Source organism: Penicillium pulvis (assembly GCF_028828015.1).
Source record: "Penicillium pulvis strain IBT 33274 chromosome Unknown contig_1_segment0_segment0, whole genome shotgun sequence".
NCBI lineage: Eukaryota > Fungi > Ascomycota > Eurotiomycetes > Eurotiales > Aspergillaceae > Penicillium > Penicillium pulvis.
The window spans coordinates 582,757-603,302 of record NW_026643074.1 but is presented as its reverse complement, the minus strand read 5'-3'; the positions used below and the strand labels follow the sequence as shown (position 1 = coordinate 603,302).

The window sequence follows — 20,546 nt, the reverse complement described above, 5'->3', positions numbered from 1 at the left end:
CCGCGGAGGTCTCACTGTTTACCTCCTTAGTGCCTCGACCTACCTACTCCTCGCAGCCCTACACTCCTTTTTACGTTCAATATGCTGTATATTATATCCTGATATCTTTTCTAATACCTATATCATCCTCATGTCCCTCCGCTCGCTGCTCGCCCGCATCCTCGCGATCCTGCTCCCCCTCAGCGCCGCCGCAACAATCTACCTATATCTATACCCCGTTTTCAATGGCTGCGCATTTCCTCTCCCTCGCACTCAGGTGACAAGGGCCGAAGCCCCTTCAGCCCTAGATAAACTCCAGCAAAATGCCATCACGAACACCCTCCTACAGCACCTCCTCCCAGACTCCGAGACGAACAACCAGCCCGCCATCTTCAGACTCCTAGTCCTCGCAGACCCTCAATTAGAAGGCGATACTTCCCTCCCATTCCCAGAGTTTGAACTAGTCCCACGCATGCGAACACACTGGCGCGCCGTCCAAGAAGCAATTGGCAATGTCTCAACTACAACACCCTTGCCGCTCTCCCTCCTGAACGCCAACGTGCTCTCAAACATCACAACCGGTCTTTGGACACTAGCGAAGGAAGATATTCCTCGCTCACTAAGCGCAACACAAAAACGCATTGATCTCCTCGGGAACGACTACTACCTTGCGCACATCTACCGCACACTCTTCTGGTGGACTCGCCCTACACACACCACCGTCCTCGGCGATCTGCTTGGCAGCCAATGGATTTCAGACGAAGAATTCTCGGACCGGAGCCAGCGGTACTGGGATCGAGTCTTCCGAGGCGGACTACGTGTCGATGACGATATTACCTGGACCGGTGCTGTAGCCAGCCACACCGCGGACCAAGATAAATCAGACAAACACCTTGAGCCCTTAGGCCCAGGATCCAACCCTGACTGGCCACGACGCATTATCAATGTTGCCGGAAACCACGACATCGGATACGCAGGAGACGTGAGCGAAGCGCGGATGGACCGCTTCGAGCGTGATTTTGGTCGCGCGAACTGGGATATCAGATTCCAGCACCCGCCTGTTCTACGTGGTATCAATGACAGTACCCCAGAACAATCAGAAGACTCTGTTTCACCTGTTACGCCTACATTGCACGTTATTAACCTAAACACACTCATCATGGATACACCTGCTTTATCATCTGAGCTCCAGTCCCAGAGCTACGTCTACCTCAACGACCTTATTAGCCACCGTCTCTATCCCGTGGAAGATAAATCTGCTTTCACATTGCTGCTTACCCATCTACCTCTGCACAAGAAAGACGGCATCTGCACTGATGGCCCTTTGTTCACATTCCACCAGGAAGACGACGATGAAGGCACTGACGGCGTCCCACGCTACCTGGCTGGTGGTTTGCGGGAGCAAAATCATCTGAGTGATTTCGTTAGTGACAGCGGTATCCTCCGTGGTATTTTCGGTATGAGCGGGGATGAGAATGCGTTCATGGGTGGTCGTGGACGGAAAGGACTTATCCTCACTGGCCATGACCATACAGGCTGTGATGTAGTGCACTATGCTGAGCATGCGACCCCAGAAACAGAAACAGAGGCAGAGGAAGAAAAGAAGGAAAATGAGGAATCGCAAAATTGGAAATGGGCTGCCAGACGGTACACCCAGAACGAACACAACGATTCAACACAGGGTCCCTCCATCCGTGAAGTCACGCTTCGGTCTATGATGGGCGAATTTGGTGGTAATGCTGGACTTCTTTCTATGTGGTTTGATGCTGATCTCGGTGAATGGGATTATGAGATTACCATGTGCCCCGCTGGTGTGCAGCATATTTGGTGGGCGGTGCATGTTAGTATCTTAGTAACGGGTGTTGTTGCTTTGCTTTGGGGTTTGACTGGATTTGTTAGAGATGGGGGGTCTAGGAAGGTCGTGGATGCGGCTTTAAAGACAGAGATACCAAGTGGGAAGCTTAAGGCCAAGCCTTAAGGTTTGGGAAAATGTATAGTCTCGTGTATTAAGTTGTACAATATAGCTCAAGTCTGATCATCATTTTATTGCTATCTATTGTTTCCAGAACTTTGGAAGTATTGGGTATAGGCGTTAGACATGTCAAGTATTGTTGATCAAAATATAGATCTTGTGACCTACCATTATCAGTTTATGAGGGCTTCATTCGTTCTCAACTCCTCATTCAACTCCTCAACTTCCACCTCTAACTCATCGATTTTAGATCCAAATCACGGTCTTTGAATTGAAAGTCAAAGTCCAGCTGGCTGGGATGCTCGTTCTGAGAAGCTATCCAGTCACACATGTCCTCCAATGGCTTGCACAGGATGGTACTTCGAGTACCGATGTTGTCAAAATAGGGCGACTGGGTATTGTCCCCTGCGAGGAAGCGCAGGGTCATACTTCTTCAAGGCTAGCCCCATAGACGGGTCACTACCAGCACCCATACCAATTTGTTGAATCTCAAATTCCCCGAGAATAATCTGTCACTTCCAAAGCTGAACTATTGTTAGTATGGTCTTTGTCATCTAGTTAAGTTGGGCCCACTCTCCGCTTTTTGCTGGATTTCATTGGCTTGTATCATAGCCTTGAGGTGGGACCTCAATACATCTTAGAGTAGTCCAAAAGAGGAAACAGGTCCTTACCATTGAGTCGCCTAGTGCAGGTAACCGAGTTTATAGTTCAAGTCAAGCATCTTGGTCTGGGTGGCCACGAAATCCGAGCTAAATCCCCTGTCAACCTAGCGCCTCCTCTTATCTACAAGCCAGGGGCCAATTACCATTGAATAAAAGAGTCAAACTGACAAGGCAGACGAATTACATTGAGAACCTGACTAAGGCGGGCCCATTTCCTTGCTTTGATGCGCTCGAGGATGTGATCTAATTGAGCAAGAATGTTACGCTACTAAGCAAGCCGTCTGAACTGCAACTGACTGATTTGTTCATATTTCAAAGAACCAATAGCTATCTCAGAGCCATAATCAAATCATTCTTAACCGCTTGGACCTCCTTAGACAGATGCGTCACTAATCGGTCATGTGCTATCTGCGGGAGCCCTATAGAAGAGCTATCAGCACCGGCATTCATACCGGTCTGTCGGATCCGCACCGAGAGGGTATCGACAAGACGCTGCAAATGCCCAAGTTCCCCAAGGATAACCTGAGCCTGAACATTCTGTCCCAAGGCCGGGTTGTCGACCAAGTGGTCACCAATAGTGACTGCTTCATGGATCACTTTTTGTGGCAGATCTGGCTCTCCAGGAAAGCCTTGCCCGCTTGAACCGCTTCCAGGACGGGAGAAGCATGCACGGATCATTGCTCGATACCACACTACTAGTCGAGAGCAGATTGATGCTATTAAAAGTTGATTCTGTGGGCGGAGAGCACATGCACATTGTAGCATGCTGCAGACTGACATGCCAGCTTCTTTGTTGCACTTGAGAACTGAGCCGGACATTCGTGGAGCTTCGGGCTCATTAATTTCTTGGCTCGTAAAGGTTTGTTGATATAGACAATTATTTTGGCGGGTGTGAAGTGTGCGAAGGTAGTGTGTCGCAGTGATAATGCATGGAGTGCGATTTTCAGCCAGGCAGGAGGCTGTGGATGTTGCTGTTGGTGGTGGTGTCAAGATAGGCGTATGCAGTGAGACTTCGAAGCAAAGGTTTGAATTATAGAGAGACTCAAATGCTTGGTGCTGGTTGTGGTTGTCCGAGAAATAGCCCGGAAGCGCAAAGTAATCCAGCATTGGGTTATCAGGGTGTTCAGATCCAAGAGAAAAGTCCATACAAGATCCAGCTGCTGTACTGGTCTGAAATGGTGGCGTTATAGCGGACTGATCCAGGTATAAACCGGAGTTGAACTCATCATTGGGGTCAACTTCGAATGAGGGGTCTAGGAATAGATCCTTGTCTGCGTTAGACTCCACATGTGGATGTAGGGGCTGGGCAGGTGCCGTAGATTGGAGTGCAGTACCCCAGTATTCGATATTGCCGGTTAATGTAGTCGGAAGAGACTCCCAATCCTTGCTGGGGCGCATATCATAGGGATCTGTTTCAATGGATGGTGACAAGCGTGGAAAGAAGGCGGTTTCATGTCCCTCTTTCTGGAAATGGAGCGATTCGTTATAATCCATCACTGGTCATTATATATTATACGATCTTCAGCCTTGGTTGTGAAGTTGTACTTTCCACGGCCTCGAATATGAGGTCGAGAGCTGTGGACGAGGCTCAGCCGACTGTAGCCCCACTTAATCTATCGCGCCAGGTTTCATTATGCTAAATTGGTATTAAGAAATCTAACGCCAATTTTTTTTTAGCGTTTTTATTGGATGAATACCAATGTCCTTGCCCTATGGCCTAATTTCTGCAGGCTTACCTTACTGTACTCCTATACATACGTGGTCGCTCAATTGCGACCGATGGCGTCTAGCGAATCTCACGTTTGAGGGGCATCCAACGCAGCGTCGCTTAGCTGACACATTAGCGCTGACTTGGACATGACTGCATATTCCTCTGTTCCTGGAAGCATTCCGCTTTCTTCGCTCTCATTGAGTTCTTGAGAGAGGCCACAGAAATCTGAACAGCCAACTCGCTTTCGAGACACCGCTGTTTCTCTAACTTCCTTCAAATTAAACCCATATCGCGACGGCGACCTGGGCAAATATGGAGCCCAGTCAAACTCCACCACAGATCTCATCTGAAGCATCCTCTGAATCTCAACAAACTCAAAAGCTCAAGGATTCTTGTGATAGGTGTTCTATCTCCAAGATACGATGTACCAAAGAAAAACCTTCATGTGCGCGTTGTGAGAAAATGGGATACACGTGTTTTTACAGCCCTGCACGGCGGGTGGGACGACCCCATCGATCGAAAGATTCCTCTTCAAAAGGAAAGAATGGCGAAGAAACAGAAACACGCTCTACAAGGACTATAAAGCCAATCAGGTTTATAGATGAGGGAAATAAAATAGTCTCTCGACTCAACGGGTCATGTACGCATGGCACCGCTGCCGATGTCTGGCCTAATCAAGACTTTGTACACTCTTCTATGCAACAACAAGACATTTTCCCCGAAGTGCAACATGCAGTTGATCAAGACTGCACGTTGGTTATCGTGGAACTGTTTTCCGAATTGGAGGTTCCTGCCTCACAGCTCAGGTACTCGTCGTCGGTAGACTCTTGCCTACTTAATACGACAACACAGACCTTGACCGCTGTACTGAACCGTCTCTCTATCATTTTAATTTGCCCTTGCTCTGGGAAGGGCGAGACTGCAATGTTGATATCTGCTGTCTGCATGACTATCATTGATATACACGCGATGATAATCGCGAAATTCCACGATACGCCAGGAAACGAAGCTACGGCCATGCCAGTATTTGAAGAACTTTCCAAAGTGGCCACCTTGGTTTTGCAATTTACTGAGCGATATAATGGAAGTACGATTGGTGAACCAGCTTTTGCAGGCAATGACCTTCCTTTGGACTTCTTGCCAGCGCTGGGCAACCTGATGCAAGAAAGATTACAGCAGATTACAAACGACGCAACCTATTGGCCAGCATAGCTGGCATAGCTGGACTATAATTGTTAATAATTCTACCGCTAATATTTTGTAATATTACAATAATTAAAGCTCGCCTTATGGGCAATTTAAAGTTGTTAAACAAGTCGGGAAGTCAACGGGATCAACGGGAAGCCGGAAACGGATGGAATGTTACAACAGCAAGTCCCGAATAACCAACACCGAGATTCTCAGTTACTAGGAAATAATAATGTTACGATAACTGAGTACCACTCAACTTCCCTCTCTCAATATTGTCCCCGGAAAGCAACATGCCTTCAGAACCTAGCAAGGACGACCTCATCGCCCCTCTGGAGGCTTCCTCCCACCTTGACGAGGCCAACAGGATACGCCTCCAAGATGGGCTGTACGAAGCTGCAGAGGCTTTGGAGACACCCGTTGACATGATGTACCGGCTCCTTAACCAGGTCCGTCCCTTTGTGCGGCATCAAATGCCGACAAACGTACAAAGTAAACACCAAGCTAATTCAAAACAGGGCAGACAAATGGCAATGATCAAGATCGGATACGACCTAGAAATTTTCACAACTCTCACCAGCCGCACAGAACCACACTCAGTAGAAGAGTTATCAGTGCCAAAAGGCGCGGACCCGCTTCTTGTATCTCGGCTGTTGCGATTCTTTGCAGCAAATCGCATGATCACGGAAACGAGTCAGGATTACTTCACAGCCAACAAGTACACCAAGGGACTCTCTGACCCTCGAATTCGAGGTGGGCTGTTGCATGGGTAGGTCACCATATCTCTCAGTATAATGTAAACACTCGACCGCTGACTGGATTTGGGATTGGTTAGCTTCCACATCAGCAATCCAACTTGGCAAGCCCTGCCGGAATACCTGCAGGAAAACAACTACCAAAACACGACCGGGGGCCATTGTGCTTGGCACAAGGCTGCCAATACCGAGCTAGATTTCTTCCCATGGGCAAAGGAGAACCCTGAGATTCTGAAATATTTCCAGCAACTCATGAGTATCATGATGCTTCCGAAAGATGGCAGCTGGCTTGATGTTATCCCGATTGCGAATGAGACGCGGTCTATTGCGGACGGCAATGCTAACCGAAAGGTATTTGTTGATATTGCTGGTAGTATTGGTCACCAATGTTTGCGACTTCTATCCAAGCATCCCGATCTGGCTGGTCGAGTTGTTCTCCAGGATCTGGAGGAGACTTTCCAACGTGCGCCGAAGATTGATGGGGTGGAGTTTATGGTGCATGACTTCTTCAGGGAGCAGCCGGTCAGAGGTAAGCCCCTAACCCCCTTTTCACTGATAGTTTCGAGACTAGGATTGTTGCTGATCATCTCAGGTGCTAAATTTTACTACCTTCGTATGATCATCCATGACTGGGAGGATGACAAGGCAGTGGAGATCCTGAAAAATATTGTGCCGGCCATGGCGGATGATTCGCAGATTTTGATTGATGATGTGGTTCTCCCTAATACTGGTACTCATTGGTGGAGTACCTGTATGGATATGCAGATGTATATCATGCACGGCGCGATGGAGAGGACTGTTGACCAGTGGCATGCGCTTTTGGACAAGGCGGGCTTGATGGTGGTGGAAATCAAGACGTATGGTGCTGTCATGCGGAACTCGGTGGTTGTAGCTGTGCCGAAGTAGAACATTAGAATATATCAATTTTTCTCTCTTATACTTGGAGCCCTGAAGATCAAACATGCCACCCATCTTAGGGTGGGGTGTTTACGGCCTTGGCAGCATTAAGGCTCTGGGGTCAACTGCGGGGACACCAAGTCAACTAAGAATTGCTTAAGCAGGGCCAATCACCACAAGTGCCCTTCTAGGCCCGGGGAAGTGAAGGAAGATGTAATGTCACCCAAAGATAATATACAAAGTGTGATCCGGGACAGTATGTCTTGCATGGATGATTATCTACTCCATAGACATACATCTACACAGCTACTAGGGAAATCTCAAGCCGAAGGTCATCAGATTCATGAACCCGCCTGAAACCCACGCGACAAGGGCTGAAGACATCGAATCCGAGACAACACCTGGTGCTATGCAAGTCCGACATCCCACAAGAAACGGATCGTCATGAAAAAGGGTTGTAATTTTTTTCAAAAATACTTCCGAGTCGCCAGTGTTCAAAGAGATAAAAAACACGAATTTGGGAAGGAAAACCGGCTCGAAATAACACAGGTGGATTCGTCTGGACCTCCGCACCCTGTTCCACAATATGCCTCGTATGCACTCCGTTTCCCAGGTCCCAATGAGTTCAGGTTTGGATGGTATCGTTCATTTTTGGTTGTTTTATTCGGTTCTCTCTCTTTACATAACAACACCGGCGTTGGAGGCAATACGGGGCCAAAGCTCAGCAGCCTCCTTACCGACGGGACCGGTGATGGCGGAACCCTTCATCTCACCCTTGTTGTTGACGATCTGTGACAAGGCGTATTAGTAAATGTATAATCGACCAAGGCTGGGCTTGGGTCTGCATTATGGGAAGAGGTGTAGCAAGTCGTAGATTGCTCCCAAACATGGCCACACCCCAACCCATCTGCACATCCATCCCGAAACACAGCGGAGTGTCCACTTACAACACCAGCGTTGTCCTCGAAGTACAGGTAGATACCGTCAGCCCGGCGCCAGGGCTTGCTCTGGCGGACGACAACGGCGGGCATAACCTTCTTACGGAGCTCGGGCTTTCCCTTCTTGACGGTGGCCATAACCATGTCACCGACACCGGCAGCCGGGAGACGGTTCAGACGAGCACCGGTACCGGCGACGGCAATGATGTACAGGTTGCGAGCACCGGAGTTGTCGCAGCAGTTCATCACGGCGCCACTGTTAGACGAAATGTCCGTTAGCTAATATTCTCCGTGAATCCATATTCGAAAATTCTTTTCCCATGTCGTGCACCCCGCCGAATAGTTTCGTTTGTCCCGCCAAGTCTGCTCGTGATCTTTCCGAATTCAAGTGGCGTTGATGTCGAGGATCCGGTGATTCGTGGCAGATGATAGGTCGATATTGGCGATTGGCATTGGACGTTGTCGAGGTTCATTGGGCGAGATACAGGGCTGGGAAGAAAATTCTGGGGATTCTTCAAACGTACACAGGCAGACCGAGGGTCATCTTCAGCTTGTTGCCGGCGGCACCGCCACGACTGTAAGAAAAACGTTAGCATTCCTGCTCTGTTGCTTGCTGTGTTCGTCGTCTTGTCCGCCCGGTTCCCTCTCTCTCAAGATCGACATGGTTGAATGTTTCAAGGTGCATGTTCGATTGTCGAGAGCGTTCACAAAGTGTTCCGGTTGGATTTGACGGTGTTTCCGAAGGTAGGGAAGTCAGACTTACCCTCTCTTAGACATGATGGGTGAGTATCACGGGGGGTTGTCGGATAGGCGAAAAGGGTTGGCGACTGAAGGTCAAGTCGAGTCGAAGAATCGTCCACAGTGGTTTCTCGCTTGTGCGTTCAATGTGGAAATTCTTGGCGCGGGTCTATTGGTGGAACGGGTAGCCCTAGCACTAAGCCCGTTTGGAGCTAGCACGTGATGCCCGATGCGGTATCTATATCAAGTCACGTGGTAATACTCTACGGAACTACATGATCAACATGCTTCTACATCGTAGTGAACATCCGATATTTGATTTCGTCAAATGGTATTTTGAAAGGCCCTTGCATGTTTGAAAAGTGAATTCAGCACAACAAATCTGGTCAAATCTCATGGGGGTGCCGCTTTTTAAGCTCTTACGTTATTACTCGAGTACCACGACAAGTAAATTGGAACGCATAAGCGGATCATAGCTTGAAGGATAGGAGATGGTCTTTATTCAATCGCTAAATGCGTTTCAAAATACAGTAATGAGAATTCAAAAGAACTATGCGAGCGGCATTTGTCCAGGAAATACAGGTCCCTAACATCCTGTTGTTCAAAAACAAGATACGCTCCAAAGTACGCAGGGAGCAACTTCCTCGACTTATCTAGATTTAAAGTTTGCGGTGAAGATTTTGTAAATGAAATAAATTTGCTCCAAGAGACATGAGGGTATTCGCCTCTTAACAGGGTAAAGAGTCTATCTCGCCCATTTCATTGCGAAGAGAGACACGACGCCCCCCATGTTGATCCTAGTTAGTTCGCTGTCAAACCGATAACACCTTTCTGCCCATTGTCCGTTGCGCCAGATCTAATATTGATTGTGCTGTGTCACAGCTGTTCATCCTTCCTGTTTGGAGGGTTGTTCAATAGACTCCACGGCTGGTGTCTGAGTCTCTGAACCTCCAGCGGGGGTTGGCCCTGCCGTTGATGTGTCGACACCCTGCTCTGCTGAGAGCGCAGAAGACTCTTTCGGGGGCGACTGTGCCTGGGGTGGAGATAATGGTACCTTGGAAGCATCTTCGGCAACAGGGGATGCCTCGGGCTTGGTTTCTTGGGCATCAGTGGCAGACTCGGAAGGTTCCTTCGGGGCAGGAGCAGCGTCTTCCATCATTGTATCAGTATCGTGCGAGGGAGGGGAGGGCTGTTGAGATGCAACGGCAGGAAGGCCGTTCTCCTCGCCCTCGACAACCATTTGATCGACATCAGCGGGGGTATCTTGGTCGTTCGAAGTGGCAGCGGCAGTCAATGCCTCGGGCTCTGTCCGTGGAATATCAGGCATGTTGGTGTCCATGGTAGCGTCTAGCTCACCATCCCCAACTGAAGATGCCTCTGCAGGGGTAGCAATTCCACTGTCAAGACCGGAGTCATCCAAGTTGCGATAGTTGGTCTGGTTTCGGCGGCGCATAGCACCCGGCTGGCGACGAATACCGTTGGCGGCATTGATTTCCTCATCTTCACTATCACTCAACAATTCACCAGGCTTCTCCACGTACTGATCGAAGCGTCGTTGGGTAAACCGCTTGTCCTTGTTCTCGTCTTCATCCAAGTCATCCATAACATCATCAGCCTCGTCGTCCATGCCATCAACAAGTGGGTTACGCGGGACATCCGTCATCTGAACTGAAGGCGCGAAAGCTGTGCGCTTGAGGTTTTCAATTACTTGAATCCGGATCTTGTCCAGGTAGTCCTTGGTGTTGGCGTTGTCCATGTTGGAGGGACGAACATCAAGCTCATAGTCAGGAGCAAAGTACTGCGATTCTTGTTAGTTTGCAATCCAGCGCAAAGTAATCGAGGGGATATCTACCTCATAGTAATCATTGTATGGAAGCTCTGACGTCAGGTTATCTCCGACAAGGATACCAGTCTCAAAGGCCCAGGTACGTGCAACATTGCGCATTGTGTAACCACCGCCACCAAGAATCAAGGTGGGAAGATCGAAGCTCTTAATAAAGTTGACGCAGTTCGCGTGTCCACGCATACTCAAGTTAAAACATCCCAGGCGATCGCCAGACAAACTGTCACCGCCACATTGCAACACCACAGCCTCTGGGCGGTACCATTCCATCACACTTTTGATGACGGGCTCGAAAATGCTTTGATATGAGGCGTCGTTGATACCATCGCGAAGAGGGAAGTTGACAGCGTAGTTCTTTCCTGCGCCAACACCAATATCGCGAAGCTCACCAGTACCAGGGAAGTACTCGCCGTACTTGTGGAAAGAGACAGTCATCACACGATCGGTGGTGTAAAAAGCTTCCTCAACACCATCACCGTGGTGGACATCAATATCGACATAAAGCACACGTTGCTTGAATCGAAGCAGCTCAAGAATGCCGAGAACAATATCTAGAGAATTCATTAGGACTTAAGGAACCCTTCAGGCGTGGTAATGATCGCGCCCTACCATTGACATAACAGAAACCACTGGCTTCGCTCTTCTTCGCGTGGTGCAGACCACCAGCCCAGTTGACGGCGACCTCGCATTTGCCGCGATTCAACCGCGCAGCACCTTCCATACTGCCACCAGCGCTGATTCCACAGAATTCGAAAAGACCGTCAAACACCGGGCAATCATCACCAACGTTGTATCGGCTCTGCTCCTTGGAAAACTGGTCCATATTGTCGGGAGTAACTTTCGCAAGGAAGTCGATATACTCATCCGTGTGGAATTGGGTCATTTCGTATTTCGACGCGGGTTTCGCACGCTATATGGTTTTGCGCATTAATTCCAATTCCCACAACCGACGGGTCAGGACTTGTCGCAAGTAAACTCACATAAATCTCCATCTTTTTGTACAGACCGTAGTTCATAACTAGGCTGTGCGTCATGCGAATGCGATGGGGCTTCATCGGGTGGCCCGAGACGTAGGCGTAATTTCCCACATCGGAGTCGTAGAAGTAGGCGACTTTCTTGTGGTTGGGCCCCGTAGTGGCCATGGGTTCGGCCGCCATATCGAGCGGTGGTGAAGTCGAGGCTCTCGTCAAGTATTTCAGGGAGAGTAGAGGATATCAATAAAAGAGGTTGGGATATAGGAAGTATGCGGGTTAGGGAGACAATCCAGGGTAGATGTCTCTCAAAGCCCTAAGGAATAGGGAAACGGCGACCAGACACCACAATATGCAAGCAGAAAGAACTATGCACAGTAGCAAGTCAGGTTTGACAAGCTCATGATGTTGCGGAGAAGAAGCGAGGAGAGGCTTGAGAGGATCGATCGCCGCGTGGGAAGGAGCGAGAACCGGCAAAATTGTAGACCGCCTTCGTCAGTTGGGGTCCCGAGCTGCTTCACTTGGCCAGGGCACTCACTCGTCAATTCACTGTTGCCAAAAGTTGTTTCAATAATTCATCCCGACTCTTTGTGGTACTGAACGCGTCTTGTGACCACCATCCTTGCTTATAAATCGCCATTTAGCCGATTCACAAGGTTGAGACACTTCCGCCCAATCGGGAGCTTCCAGCTTAGGAAGCTATCATTCACAACCCTTCTTCTTCACATCTCATTTGATTTTTGACTCCAGCCATGGACCGTCTCAACCGGATGCTGCAGGCTGCCCAAGGCATGGGTATGGGCAGCGCTGCTCCAGGTGGTGTAAGTCAACAAGCGTGGCCTCTCAATAGTCGCCATTGTGATCACCGATTGCCGATTGCAATACTTGCGTCTTGTGAAGCTTCACGTTGCTAATAAGAACATTTTAGGACACCCCCAACCTGATTGATAACTCCGAAACCGTTCACATTTCGTCCTTGGCTCTGTTGAAGATGTTGCGCCACGGCCGCGCTGGTGTTCCTATGGAGGTCATGGGTCTGATGCTGGGAGAGTTTGTGGATGAATACACAGTCCGTGTGGTGGATGTTTTTGCTATGCCTCAGAGCGGTACTGGTGTTAGTGTTGAGGCCGTGGACCCTGTGTTCCAGACCAAGATGATGGAGATGCTTCGTCAAACAGGACGGTAAGCTACCCCACAGGACCCATGGAAGTTAAACGCTTTATTGACTCTTAATCCTCTCTTTTATAGACCCGAAACCGTTGTCGGCTGGTACCACTCCCATCCTGGATTCGGCTGTTGGCTCTCTTCCGTCGATATCAACACCCAGCAATCATTCGAGCAGCTGACCCCCCGTGCTGTTGCCGTTGTTGTTGACCCGATCCAGTCTGTGAAGGGTAAGGTTGTCATCGATGCCTTCCGTCTCATTCAGCCTCAGACAGTTGTTATGGGCCAGGAGCCCCGCCAAACCACCTCCAACTTGGGTCACCTGAACAAGCCCTCCATTCAAGCTTTGATCCACGGTCTCAATCGCCACTACTACAGCATCGCGATCGACTATCGTAAGACAGGATTGGAGGAGAACATGTTGATGAATCTGCACAAGCAAGTGTGGACAGAGGCTCTGCAAATGAACGACTTCCACGAGGAAGGCCACCACAATGTGGACCAGATGAAGCAGCTTGTCAGCCTTGCTGAGGGTTATGAGAAGCGCGTGAAGGAAGAGACTGAGTTGACCAAGGATCAGCTGAAGACACGATATGTCGGAAAGGTTGACCCCAAGAAACGTAAGTTCCGGTTCAGTTGGGCACTCAGGTCACAGAAATGCTAATCTCAGCCCATAGATATCGAGGATGTGAGCCAGCAACTGATCGAAGATAACATCGTTGCTGTCTCTAGGCAGATGATCGATAAGGAAGCTTCGGTCGCCCGACAGGCGCCGAAGGATGGCAATGCTTCCATGGATGTTGACGAGGAGCTGTAGATTTAGAACCTGGAAGGTGCATTAACCTTGAATCTTACTGAAACGCTCTAATCACGAAATTTCACTTTTTTCGCAATGAAATCACTGCCCAGGTGTCCACCGGTGCCTAAGCAAGCAGGTGGTACCTATCTATTATGTTCTCCAACCTTTAATGTTGCAATGTTCGGTCTACGGGTAGAGCCTAGAGGGTCTCAAGATATATACATAAAGCGGGTTCCAAGGTTGCGCAGTATGCGAATCAAACCAGCACTTGACCTCGGGAGCACTTGGGTATCTAGGTACCCCAGGGCCTACACTGACGTTTCTATATTTTCGGGACTAGGTATGTCATGAAGTTCATCTATGGATATATCCATGGATCTAGGTGAATTCACCTGGAGGTAAACATCGACCGCGAGACCCGTGGGCATAGGCCCCCACTTAGGCAAAGGTCAGAATATACCTCACGTACAACCTATTCAAACGAGGCAGGTATGTACTCCAAATTTGGTGCCTTCATATAACTGAGTGTGTGTGTATGTAAGCATTTACATAAATATATATTTCGAGCACTGTTTAGGGGAAAATGCAACCTGAACTGTTGAAATATGGATCATCACATATGCATGGTCTAAATCATAATCTATATATATTTGCTCCAGATCGTATCAACCTTCCTTTCAACGCCACAACATGTATGTACATAATTTCATGGCACGTCTAACGTTAAATCAAAGCAGTGCTTAGGACCTCACTCCAAGAGCCAGTTCCTGAATCCTGTTTTCCAACTCATCAACGGGATCAGGCGTGTATGAGGGCAGGTAATCCGGGACTGGAATCGGATCCTCAATATGGACATAACCAACATCATCGTCGTCTGTCCATCCCCTTTCTGGGCCCCAAATAATTTTCTTGTTGGCTGCTCGAGCCTCTTTCATCAATCGGGTCATCAGAGAGCCGTCCCTCTTAACAGACGGATATGCGTCGAATTCCACGAATTTCAAAGCTGGCAGTCGATCCAGAATCTCTTTGATCAATCTTCCAGAGAATTCGGTATAGTATTCCTTCGAAACCCGGAAGCCTTCAAAGATGGGCTGCGAGGGATCACACTCGACAAACACCCTTAATGTGTGCAAGAGAGTCATCTCAGGCAATCCCATTTTATCATCAACGGCCCATGATTTCGGTGGTGCTGTCCAGCTATTTCCCAGAATCAATTCAATGGTGGTGATCAAAGGACGGTAGCACGGGGGTATGCCTCGGAGGGTTGGTCGGCGCGAAAAGTCTTGTATGTAGAAGACCCGGAAAATTTGGGACGAATAGAAATAATGACTCGCTTCTTCATGGACACGTCTTGAGACCAGGAAGAGAGCTATGCGCTGTGTGGCCGGAGCTACAAGCTTGGCCTTTTTCGCGGAGGCACCGACGGTACCAGCGTTCTTCTTTGCGGTCTTCTTCGTCGGCGTGAAAAGAACAAAATGGTAGATGTTCAGTCGGATCTCGGATGGCAAATCGAAGAATCGAAATGAAGTCGGTAGAGACACTGGCTCTACAAAGTCTTCGCCATCGTAGAATTCAGAGGCTGCTTGGGCCTTCTTCGCGGCTTTTTTGGCGGCTCTCGAGGCCATGTTGTGGCGACGCAACGGGAAAAAGGGAGAACGAGATCCGAGGTCTATGAAGTACGCGTGACGAGTCTAAGGGTTGGACAAGATTTCCATTTTTCGAACTTGTTTTTTCAATTGAAGACGAGAATAGCCTTGATAGTGATCATCAGTGCCAGACAGACCGATCAGAACAAAGATTAACCACAAATCTAGGCAGAATAGAATAGGGAATGTGTCCACACATACGGAGCTGCAACATCAAAGGCAAAACCTATGCTGCGGCTCTTGGAAGCGGGATCAGAAGAAAACTTCCTTTGTCTCCCCAGCTATTTCAACCCAGCATGCGTGTAAAGAGCGCGTACTTGGTCAAATTAACGACTGGGTGAACTTTCATGAGGAGAAAAAGAAAAGAAGAAGTCAGAAAACGATCGGCGGAGAATTAAATGGAAATTGCATCATTGGATTCTGTGGGTCGCCGGATGTTCACGCGCTCCGACTTTTCTACGGGAAACTCGAGCCGGATGTCCGCGACTCCGTATACTAAGAGAGGCATGAGTACATTTGTCTCTCACTAATATCCCAACCATGTTGAGTCGCGCCGTCTTGCCTCTAACGAGGCCCAATGTCCTCGCCTCTGCCGCCCGGGCTTCGCGCGTTCCACGAGTTTCGGCCCTGTCTGTTCAGCAACCCCGGTGGTACGCCAAGGGCAAGGGTACACCTTATGAGCTCCCCAAATCTATGCAGGATGAGTCGACAAAACCCACAAAGTCGACCTCCAAGAAGCAGCCCGAATCGGAGCAATCCGAGTCTGACAAGACCAAGCCAGAGACTGACGCGGCCGAGTCAAACATCGTGAGATACATACTTGTCATGCCGGAATGATGAATATCCATCTGACAACAGTTTCCCTTTAGCCCGAACCTGAACAGATACCCAACCAGCCTCTCCCTGACCTGACTCAAGGTATCCCATCGACTTTGGCCGCCGAGTTGGAAGGCCGCATGAAGAAAGGCGGCCCATTGAACATCACCGAGGACCACACCCAATCCGATGAATACAGTGAAGATGGCCGGGGAGGTGGTGATATCCCCAAAAGTGGATACGAGACCTCTTCGGACCGCCGCAAGGCCCGCATGGCCAACATCATGTACGCCGTGATGCTGGGTGCTGGTATTGCTGGATTGGGTTACCTGGGCCGCAACTGGGAGACCGAGGAGGAACAGCGTGCTCACGCCGACCAACCTTCTGGTTGGAGCCCTGGTCTCTGGTGGAGCCGTATCAAGGCTCGCTCCGGTGAACTTACTAGCTACTACAAGGACCCGGCTTTCCCCCAGCTGCTTCCCGACGAGGACCCCACCCTGCGCCAGCCATACACACTTGTCCTCAGTATGGAGGATCTGCTCGTTCACAGCGAGTGGAGCCGTGAACACGGATGGCGTGTGGCTAAGCGTCCCGGTGTGGACTACTTCCTTCGTTACCTCAATCAGTACTACGAGCTTGTTCTGTTCACCACTGTGCCCAGCATGATGGCCGACCAGGTTCTCCGCAAACTCGACCCCTACCGTATTATTCGCTGGCCCCTCTTCCGTGAGGCCACTCGTTACAAGGACGGAGAGTACGTTAAGGTAAGACAGGAACAAGCGTTTCTTAAGGATTACATACTAACAAATGCTAGGATCTTTCCTACCTGAACCGTGACCTGTCGAAAGTGATCCTCATCGATACCAAGGAGGAGCACGCTCGCCTGCAACCCGAAAACGCCGTTATCCTGGACAAGTGGACCGGTGACCCCAAGGACAAGACGCTGGTCGCTTTGATTCCCTTCCTGGAGTACATGGCCGGTATGGGTGTTGAGGATGTGCGCCCCGTGCTGAAGTCATTCGAGGGTAGCCAGATCCCCGTTGAGTTCGCCAAGCGTGAAAAGGCCATGCGTGAGCGCTTCGAGAAGGAGCTCACCGAGGAGAAGAAGAAGAAGCCCTCCATCAGCATGGGCAGCATTGCTTCCGCTCTTGGACTGAAGTCCACCCGCACTGTGGATGGCGAGATCTCGCCTTCCGAGGGCCTTGCCCAGGGCAAGATGCTGTGGGATCAGATCCGTGAGCGTGGTCAGAAGAACTACGAGCTGATTGACCGTGAGATCCGTGAGAACGGTGAGAAGTGGCTTGCTGAGATGGCCGCTGAGGAAGAGAAGGCTCGTCAAGAGCAGATGCAGAGCATGAAGGGCTCTTTCACTGGCATGTTCGGCGTTGGCGGTGACAAGCAGTAATTTGGTGTCATGTCATGCCCTATAAGGCGAGAAAAGCTATGTTCTTGCTCTTGCTTTATTTAACCTGATTTATCTCTCCCAACTCATCGTTCACGGGGTTTGTGTTTTTGTCATTTATGGGCAAGGGGCGGGTCATTAGATGGTTTGGTTTCGTTCTGAGCATTGATTCCCGGAACGACTGTAAAATAGCGTTTGGTGTCCGATCTACTTGTTTCTCGATTCTCAATGTACATTTTAAAATTTGGTCAGATGCTTTAATATGAAGAAACTGAGACTGATAAAAACTATTTGCTGCACGGGTTGGGGTTCGTGCTGGACCCTGGGTATATACAGTGTTGAATTAAAGTACACGTCCGGTTGCCCAATAAGGATATCAAAGATCAACCAGAGAATTCATCATGAGATAGAGGGTAACCAACCCAGGGAGCTATGTTAAAAAGCTATCCTGGTAGGGAACCATGTGGCAACTAAGACAGGTTGACATCCTGGAAGACAGAGACATCCCAGATACCAGTCATGTCGAAAGGGAAACCATCCATCGTGCCGAAAGTATTGGATATAGACATCATATCATCAACGATATCGTTATTGGTTTGTGTCTCCGGTAGTGAGATAGCAGCTGGGTTGACCAGTCCGCTATCATTCATGGAGGAAGTCAATGTTTGATCCATTGTGGAGCTAGTGCCAGGAAGTCGATGCATGATTCGCTCGCAGTGGTCAAGGCACATATCCGCCACGTCCCAATCTTCTTCTTCGCGGACTCGACGAAGAACGTTTCGCAGAGTCTCGACATTGGCGAGACAGGAGCGAGAGACCTCACTGTCATTAGTTTCGAGAGCACATCGGACGAGGAGAGTGGCGGTGGATGTTAGGTGGAAAGCGCTATCTATAGAAATTGTGAGTTTAATGTGTATAGGACGACGGAGGTGGGTCAATCACGTACAAGGCAGCCAGAATTCCTTGAAATTCTCTTTTCGGAGGGATGTGATGAATCGTACGATCTCTTCTGCCGATCGTCGACATTCGGTTTGAAAGTAGCGGCGAGCTTCCGGGTTATCTGTTTCCGCATTGTTGACCTCCTAGAATCCATGTCAGTCAGGCATACAAGAAATGAATGGAAGGGAGGTCTTACATTCAACTCCACACGACTCACGAGCATTTTGACGGCCAAAAATGCTAGCTGTAGACTGCTAGATGCAGACACCTGTTCTCCGCGGTTGTGATGTTCTGGTGCTCTCAGCCAGTCGGGAAGAGAATCCTCCCATAGATCCAACTCCGTGCGGATCTGTCTGATCTTCTTAGAGGTTTCTCGCGCCATTTTTGCTTGCAGCCCGTAGACAAGAGGTAAGAGTTCACCCAGTATCTCAGTCAATTTACACAAGGAGATATGGCAATGTGCTGCTCTCACACGCTCTGTCGTGCGAATGCTTGAGGGCACCAAGCTGTCAATGGTGGGAAGAGGAACGTCGTATTGAGTCTTGGAGATCTGCGGAGGCACACCGTGACTGAAACTGCCCCAGCGATCGTGGATCACTACCCCCCACCAGAGTCGAATTCGATGGTTCTTTTCCTGATCGGAGAGCTTCCACAAGCACGGATCCCGATTCAAACCAAGGCAATTGGCTAGGGAAAGCATACGACCACAACTGATGGCATTGCCTGTCATGGAGAAGATTGGTCGGCCCGTCAAATCAATCAGTGCGGCACTAATCGTGGACAGTCCAGGCGCAGAAAACTCCTCGTGCAAGGCCGCAACGGTCATGTTCACGGCATATCGTACGTCTGGCTTGGGGTGGCACGCTAGCTTTGGGGTGTGCTTCCAGTAAACTAGAGACATGGAATAAACCTGGCAGACAAGCGAGGCCGGGGGATCTTCCAAAGATTCTGTGATATAGGATTCCCAAAATGATTCGCCGTCGAAAATAGGAAAAGCGGTGTTAAAGCGGTCGATGAATCTGAAATAAAGATATCAATGAGGGTCCATTGGTCACTGTTGGGGGGAATGCGCCAAGTCTTACAGTCTCACAAGGTCATGTTTAAATGGACCAAGAATTTGTTCTAGAATCTCTTTTTGATTCTCACCGGGTGGAACCCCCATGCGCATACCCTTTCGCCGCCGAGAAATAGTGGTGTAGAGGACGGGCTTCCTAGGGTCGCTTGAATAGATATTGTATGGGTGTCTCTTGGGTTCTTCGGAAAGGCTCGATCGCTCGGGTGGCATGTGCTTCTCAATAACTTGCGCATCTTCTGCTATCATTGGACCAACAATGAGAACTGATTCGTTGTGGCGGTCGTCGTCATATCCTTTCCGTCGTGAGTCACTCCCGCGACGCCCAGATGACGAATTGGTATCCTGAGGGCTTGGGCCATTGGTCGACTGGCGCGTCGGAATATGAGGGCCTGGATTGGGCGAGCTGTCGGGACTTCGCTTGCGTTTGTGGCCCGATGCGGGCTCGATTGGCTGGGCTCCTGGCCACGACGGCTTCGATTCGGAGGTGCTCAGCACTGAGGTTTCCGCAGAAGCTTCTTCTTGGTAGTGACAGTCGGCACCCTGCACGCGACACAGGAGACATGACTGTCCGGGGATGTCAACTGTGCACCGAGACTTGCGCTTGCGACAGAGATCACAGGCGCGAACTTTGTGGGATCGGTAGGGTCGCGCACCGGCATTGAAGCCGGGCGATGGCAACTTGGAGGAGGGATTGACTTGCAGGGGTGCGGGCGACATGATGCGCGACCCTAGGTATTGCAGGGAAGAGGGGAATTTGAGGGAATAATCTGGGGAAATACGACCCACGGGGACTTTTCGGAGTCGGCCGATCTTAGTAGGACAGAATGAGGGGTATGACCCGGCCGAATGCGACAAGCATTGAGTGTCGATTGGTTGGAGGAGCACAGCCGTGGCTCAGTAATAGTTATACTTTCATGGCTCTCGGTTTGTAGATTGGCGTCAACTTTCACACATGGTCAAAAATGATGGGGTAGTTCATCCGATAGACTGCGATAACCAATGACCAAACACTTGAAAAAAGAAAAAAATTGAAGCTAAACTGAATGCGGGG

At 49.6% G+C, this 20,546-nt stretch overlaps 11 protein-coding genes across 11 annotated transcripts; 5 read left to right on the top strand and 6 right to left on the bottom strand.

Moving 5' to 3' along the window:
- Positions 1 to 130: 130 nt before the first annotated feature.
- On the top strand, positions 131 to 1,957 carry N7503_003196 (uncharacterized protein; the record flags this gene model as incomplete). Its single annotated transcript, XM_057062743.1, has 1 exon — positions 131 to 1,957. The coding sequence occupies one exon, from the start codon at positions 131 to 133 to the stop codon at positions 1,955 to 1,957; it is 1,827 nt and encodes a 608-aa protein (XP_056923658.1).
- A 226-nt stretch (positions 1,958 to 2,183) lies between these two features.
- On the bottom strand, positions 2,184 to 2,378 carry N7503_003195 (uncharacterized protein; the record flags this gene model as incomplete). Its single annotated transcript, XM_057062742.1, has 1 exon — positions 2,184 to 2,378. One exon carries the CDS (start codon positions 2,376 to 2,378, stop codon positions 2,184 to 2,186), a length of 195 nt encoding a protein of 64 aa, XP_056923657.1.
- Positions 2,379 to 2,940: 562 nt separating this feature from the next.
- On the bottom strand, positions 2,941 to 4,011 carry N7503_003194 (uncharacterized protein; the record flags this gene model as incomplete). Its single annotated transcript, XM_057062741.1, has 1 exon — positions 2,941 to 4,011. The coding sequence occupies one exon, from the start codon at positions 4,009 to 4,011 to the stop codon at positions 2,941 to 2,943; it is 1,071 nt and encodes a 356-aa protein (XP_056923656.1).
- Positions 4,012 to 5,020: 1,009 nt separating this feature from the next.
- On the top strand, positions 5,021 to 5,536 carry N7503_003193 (uncharacterized protein; the record flags this gene model as incomplete). The annotated part of the gene is made up of 1 exon (XM_057062740.1): positions 5,021 to 5,536. The coding sequence occupies one exon, from the start codon at positions 5,021 to 5,023 to the stop codon at positions 5,534 to 5,536; it is 516 nt and encodes a 171-aa protein (XP_056923655.1).
- Positions 5,537 to 5,805: 269 nt separating this feature from the next.
- On the top strand, positions 5,806 to 7,173 carry N7503_003192 (uncharacterized protein; the record flags this gene model as incomplete). Its single annotated transcript, XM_057062739.1, has 4 exons — positions 5,806 to 5,961; positions 6,031 to 6,281; positions 6,348 to 6,796; positions 6,860 to 7,173. The coding sequence occupies 4 exons, from the start codon at positions 5,806 to 5,808 to the stop codon at positions 7,171 to 7,173; spliced, it is 1,170 nt and encodes a 389-aa protein (XP_056923654.1).
- Positions 7,174 to 7,437: 264 nt separating this feature from the next.
- On the bottom strand, positions 7,438 to 8,975 carry N7503_003191 (60S ribosomal protein uL14). The gene is made up of 4 exons (XM_057062738.1): positions 8,866 to 8,975; positions 8,627 to 8,677; positions 8,112 to 8,358; positions 7,438 to 7,953 (listed from the first exon to the last, which is right to left on the bottom strand). The coding sequence occupies exons 1-4, from the start codon at positions 8,877 to 8,879 to the stop codon at positions 7,843 to 7,845; spliced, it is 423 nt and encodes a 140-aa protein (XP_056923653.1). The 5' UTR covers positions 8,880 to 8,975; the 3' UTR covers positions 7,438 to 7,842.
- A 751-nt stretch (positions 8,976 to 9,726) lies between these two features.
- Positions 9,727 to 11,840, bottom strand: rpdA (histone deacetylase RPD3; the record flags this gene model as incomplete). The annotated part of the gene is made up of 4 exons (XM_057062737.1): positions 9,727 to 10,638; positions 10,693 to 11,234; positions 11,293 to 11,593; positions 11,664 to 11,840. 4 exons carry the CDS (start codon positions 11,838 to 11,840, stop codon positions 9,727 to 9,729), a joined length of 1,932 nt encoding a protein of 643 aa, XP_056923652.1.
- Positions 11,841 to 12,406: 566 nt separating this feature from the next.
- On the top strand, positions 12,407 to 13,635 carry N7503_003189 (proteasome regulatory particle lid subunit RPN11; the record flags this gene model as incomplete). The annotated part of the gene is made up of 4 exons (XM_057062736.1): positions 12,407 to 12,475; positions 12,583 to 12,836; positions 12,903 to 13,438; positions 13,496 to 13,635. The coding sequence occupies 4 exons, from the start codon at positions 12,407 to 12,409 to the stop codon at positions 13,633 to 13,635; spliced, it is 999 nt and encodes a 332-aa protein (XP_056923651.1).
- Positions 13,636 to 14,357: 722 nt separating this feature from the next.
- N7503_003188 (uncharacterized protein) lies at positions 14,358 to 15,242 on the bottom strand (the record flags this gene model as incomplete). The annotated part of the gene is made up of 1 exon (XM_057062735.1): positions 14,358 to 15,242. The coding sequence occupies one exon, from the start codon at positions 15,240 to 15,242 to the stop codon at positions 14,358 to 14,360; it is 885 nt and encodes a 294-aa protein (XP_056923650.1).
- A 561-nt stretch (positions 15,243 to 15,803) lies between these two features.
- N7503_003187 (protein translocase subunit TIM50) lies at positions 15,804 to 17,484 on the top strand (the record flags this gene model as incomplete). The annotated part of the gene is made up of 3 exons (XM_057062734.1): positions 15,804 to 16,070; positions 16,133 to 16,843; positions 16,894 to 17,484. 3 exons carry the CDS (start codon positions 15,804 to 15,806, stop codon positions 17,482 to 17,484), a joined length of 1,569 nt encoding a protein of 522 aa, XP_056923649.1.
- A 467-nt stretch (positions 17,485 to 17,951) lies between these two features.
- N7503_003186 (putative C6 transcription factor) lies at positions 17,952 to 20,460 on the bottom strand (the record flags this gene model as incomplete). Its single annotated transcript, XM_057062733.1, has 4 exons — positions 19,503 to 20,460; positions 18,617 to 19,439; positions 18,428 to 18,563; positions 17,952 to 18,370 (listed from the first exon to the last, which is right to left on the bottom strand). The coding sequence occupies exons 1-4, from the start codon at positions 20,210 to 20,212 to the stop codon at positions 17,952 to 17,954; spliced, it is 2,088 nt and encodes a 695-aa protein (XP_056923648.1). The 5' UTR covers positions 20,213 to 20,460.
- Between the last annotated feature and the right edge of the window lie 86 nt (positions 20,461 to 20,546).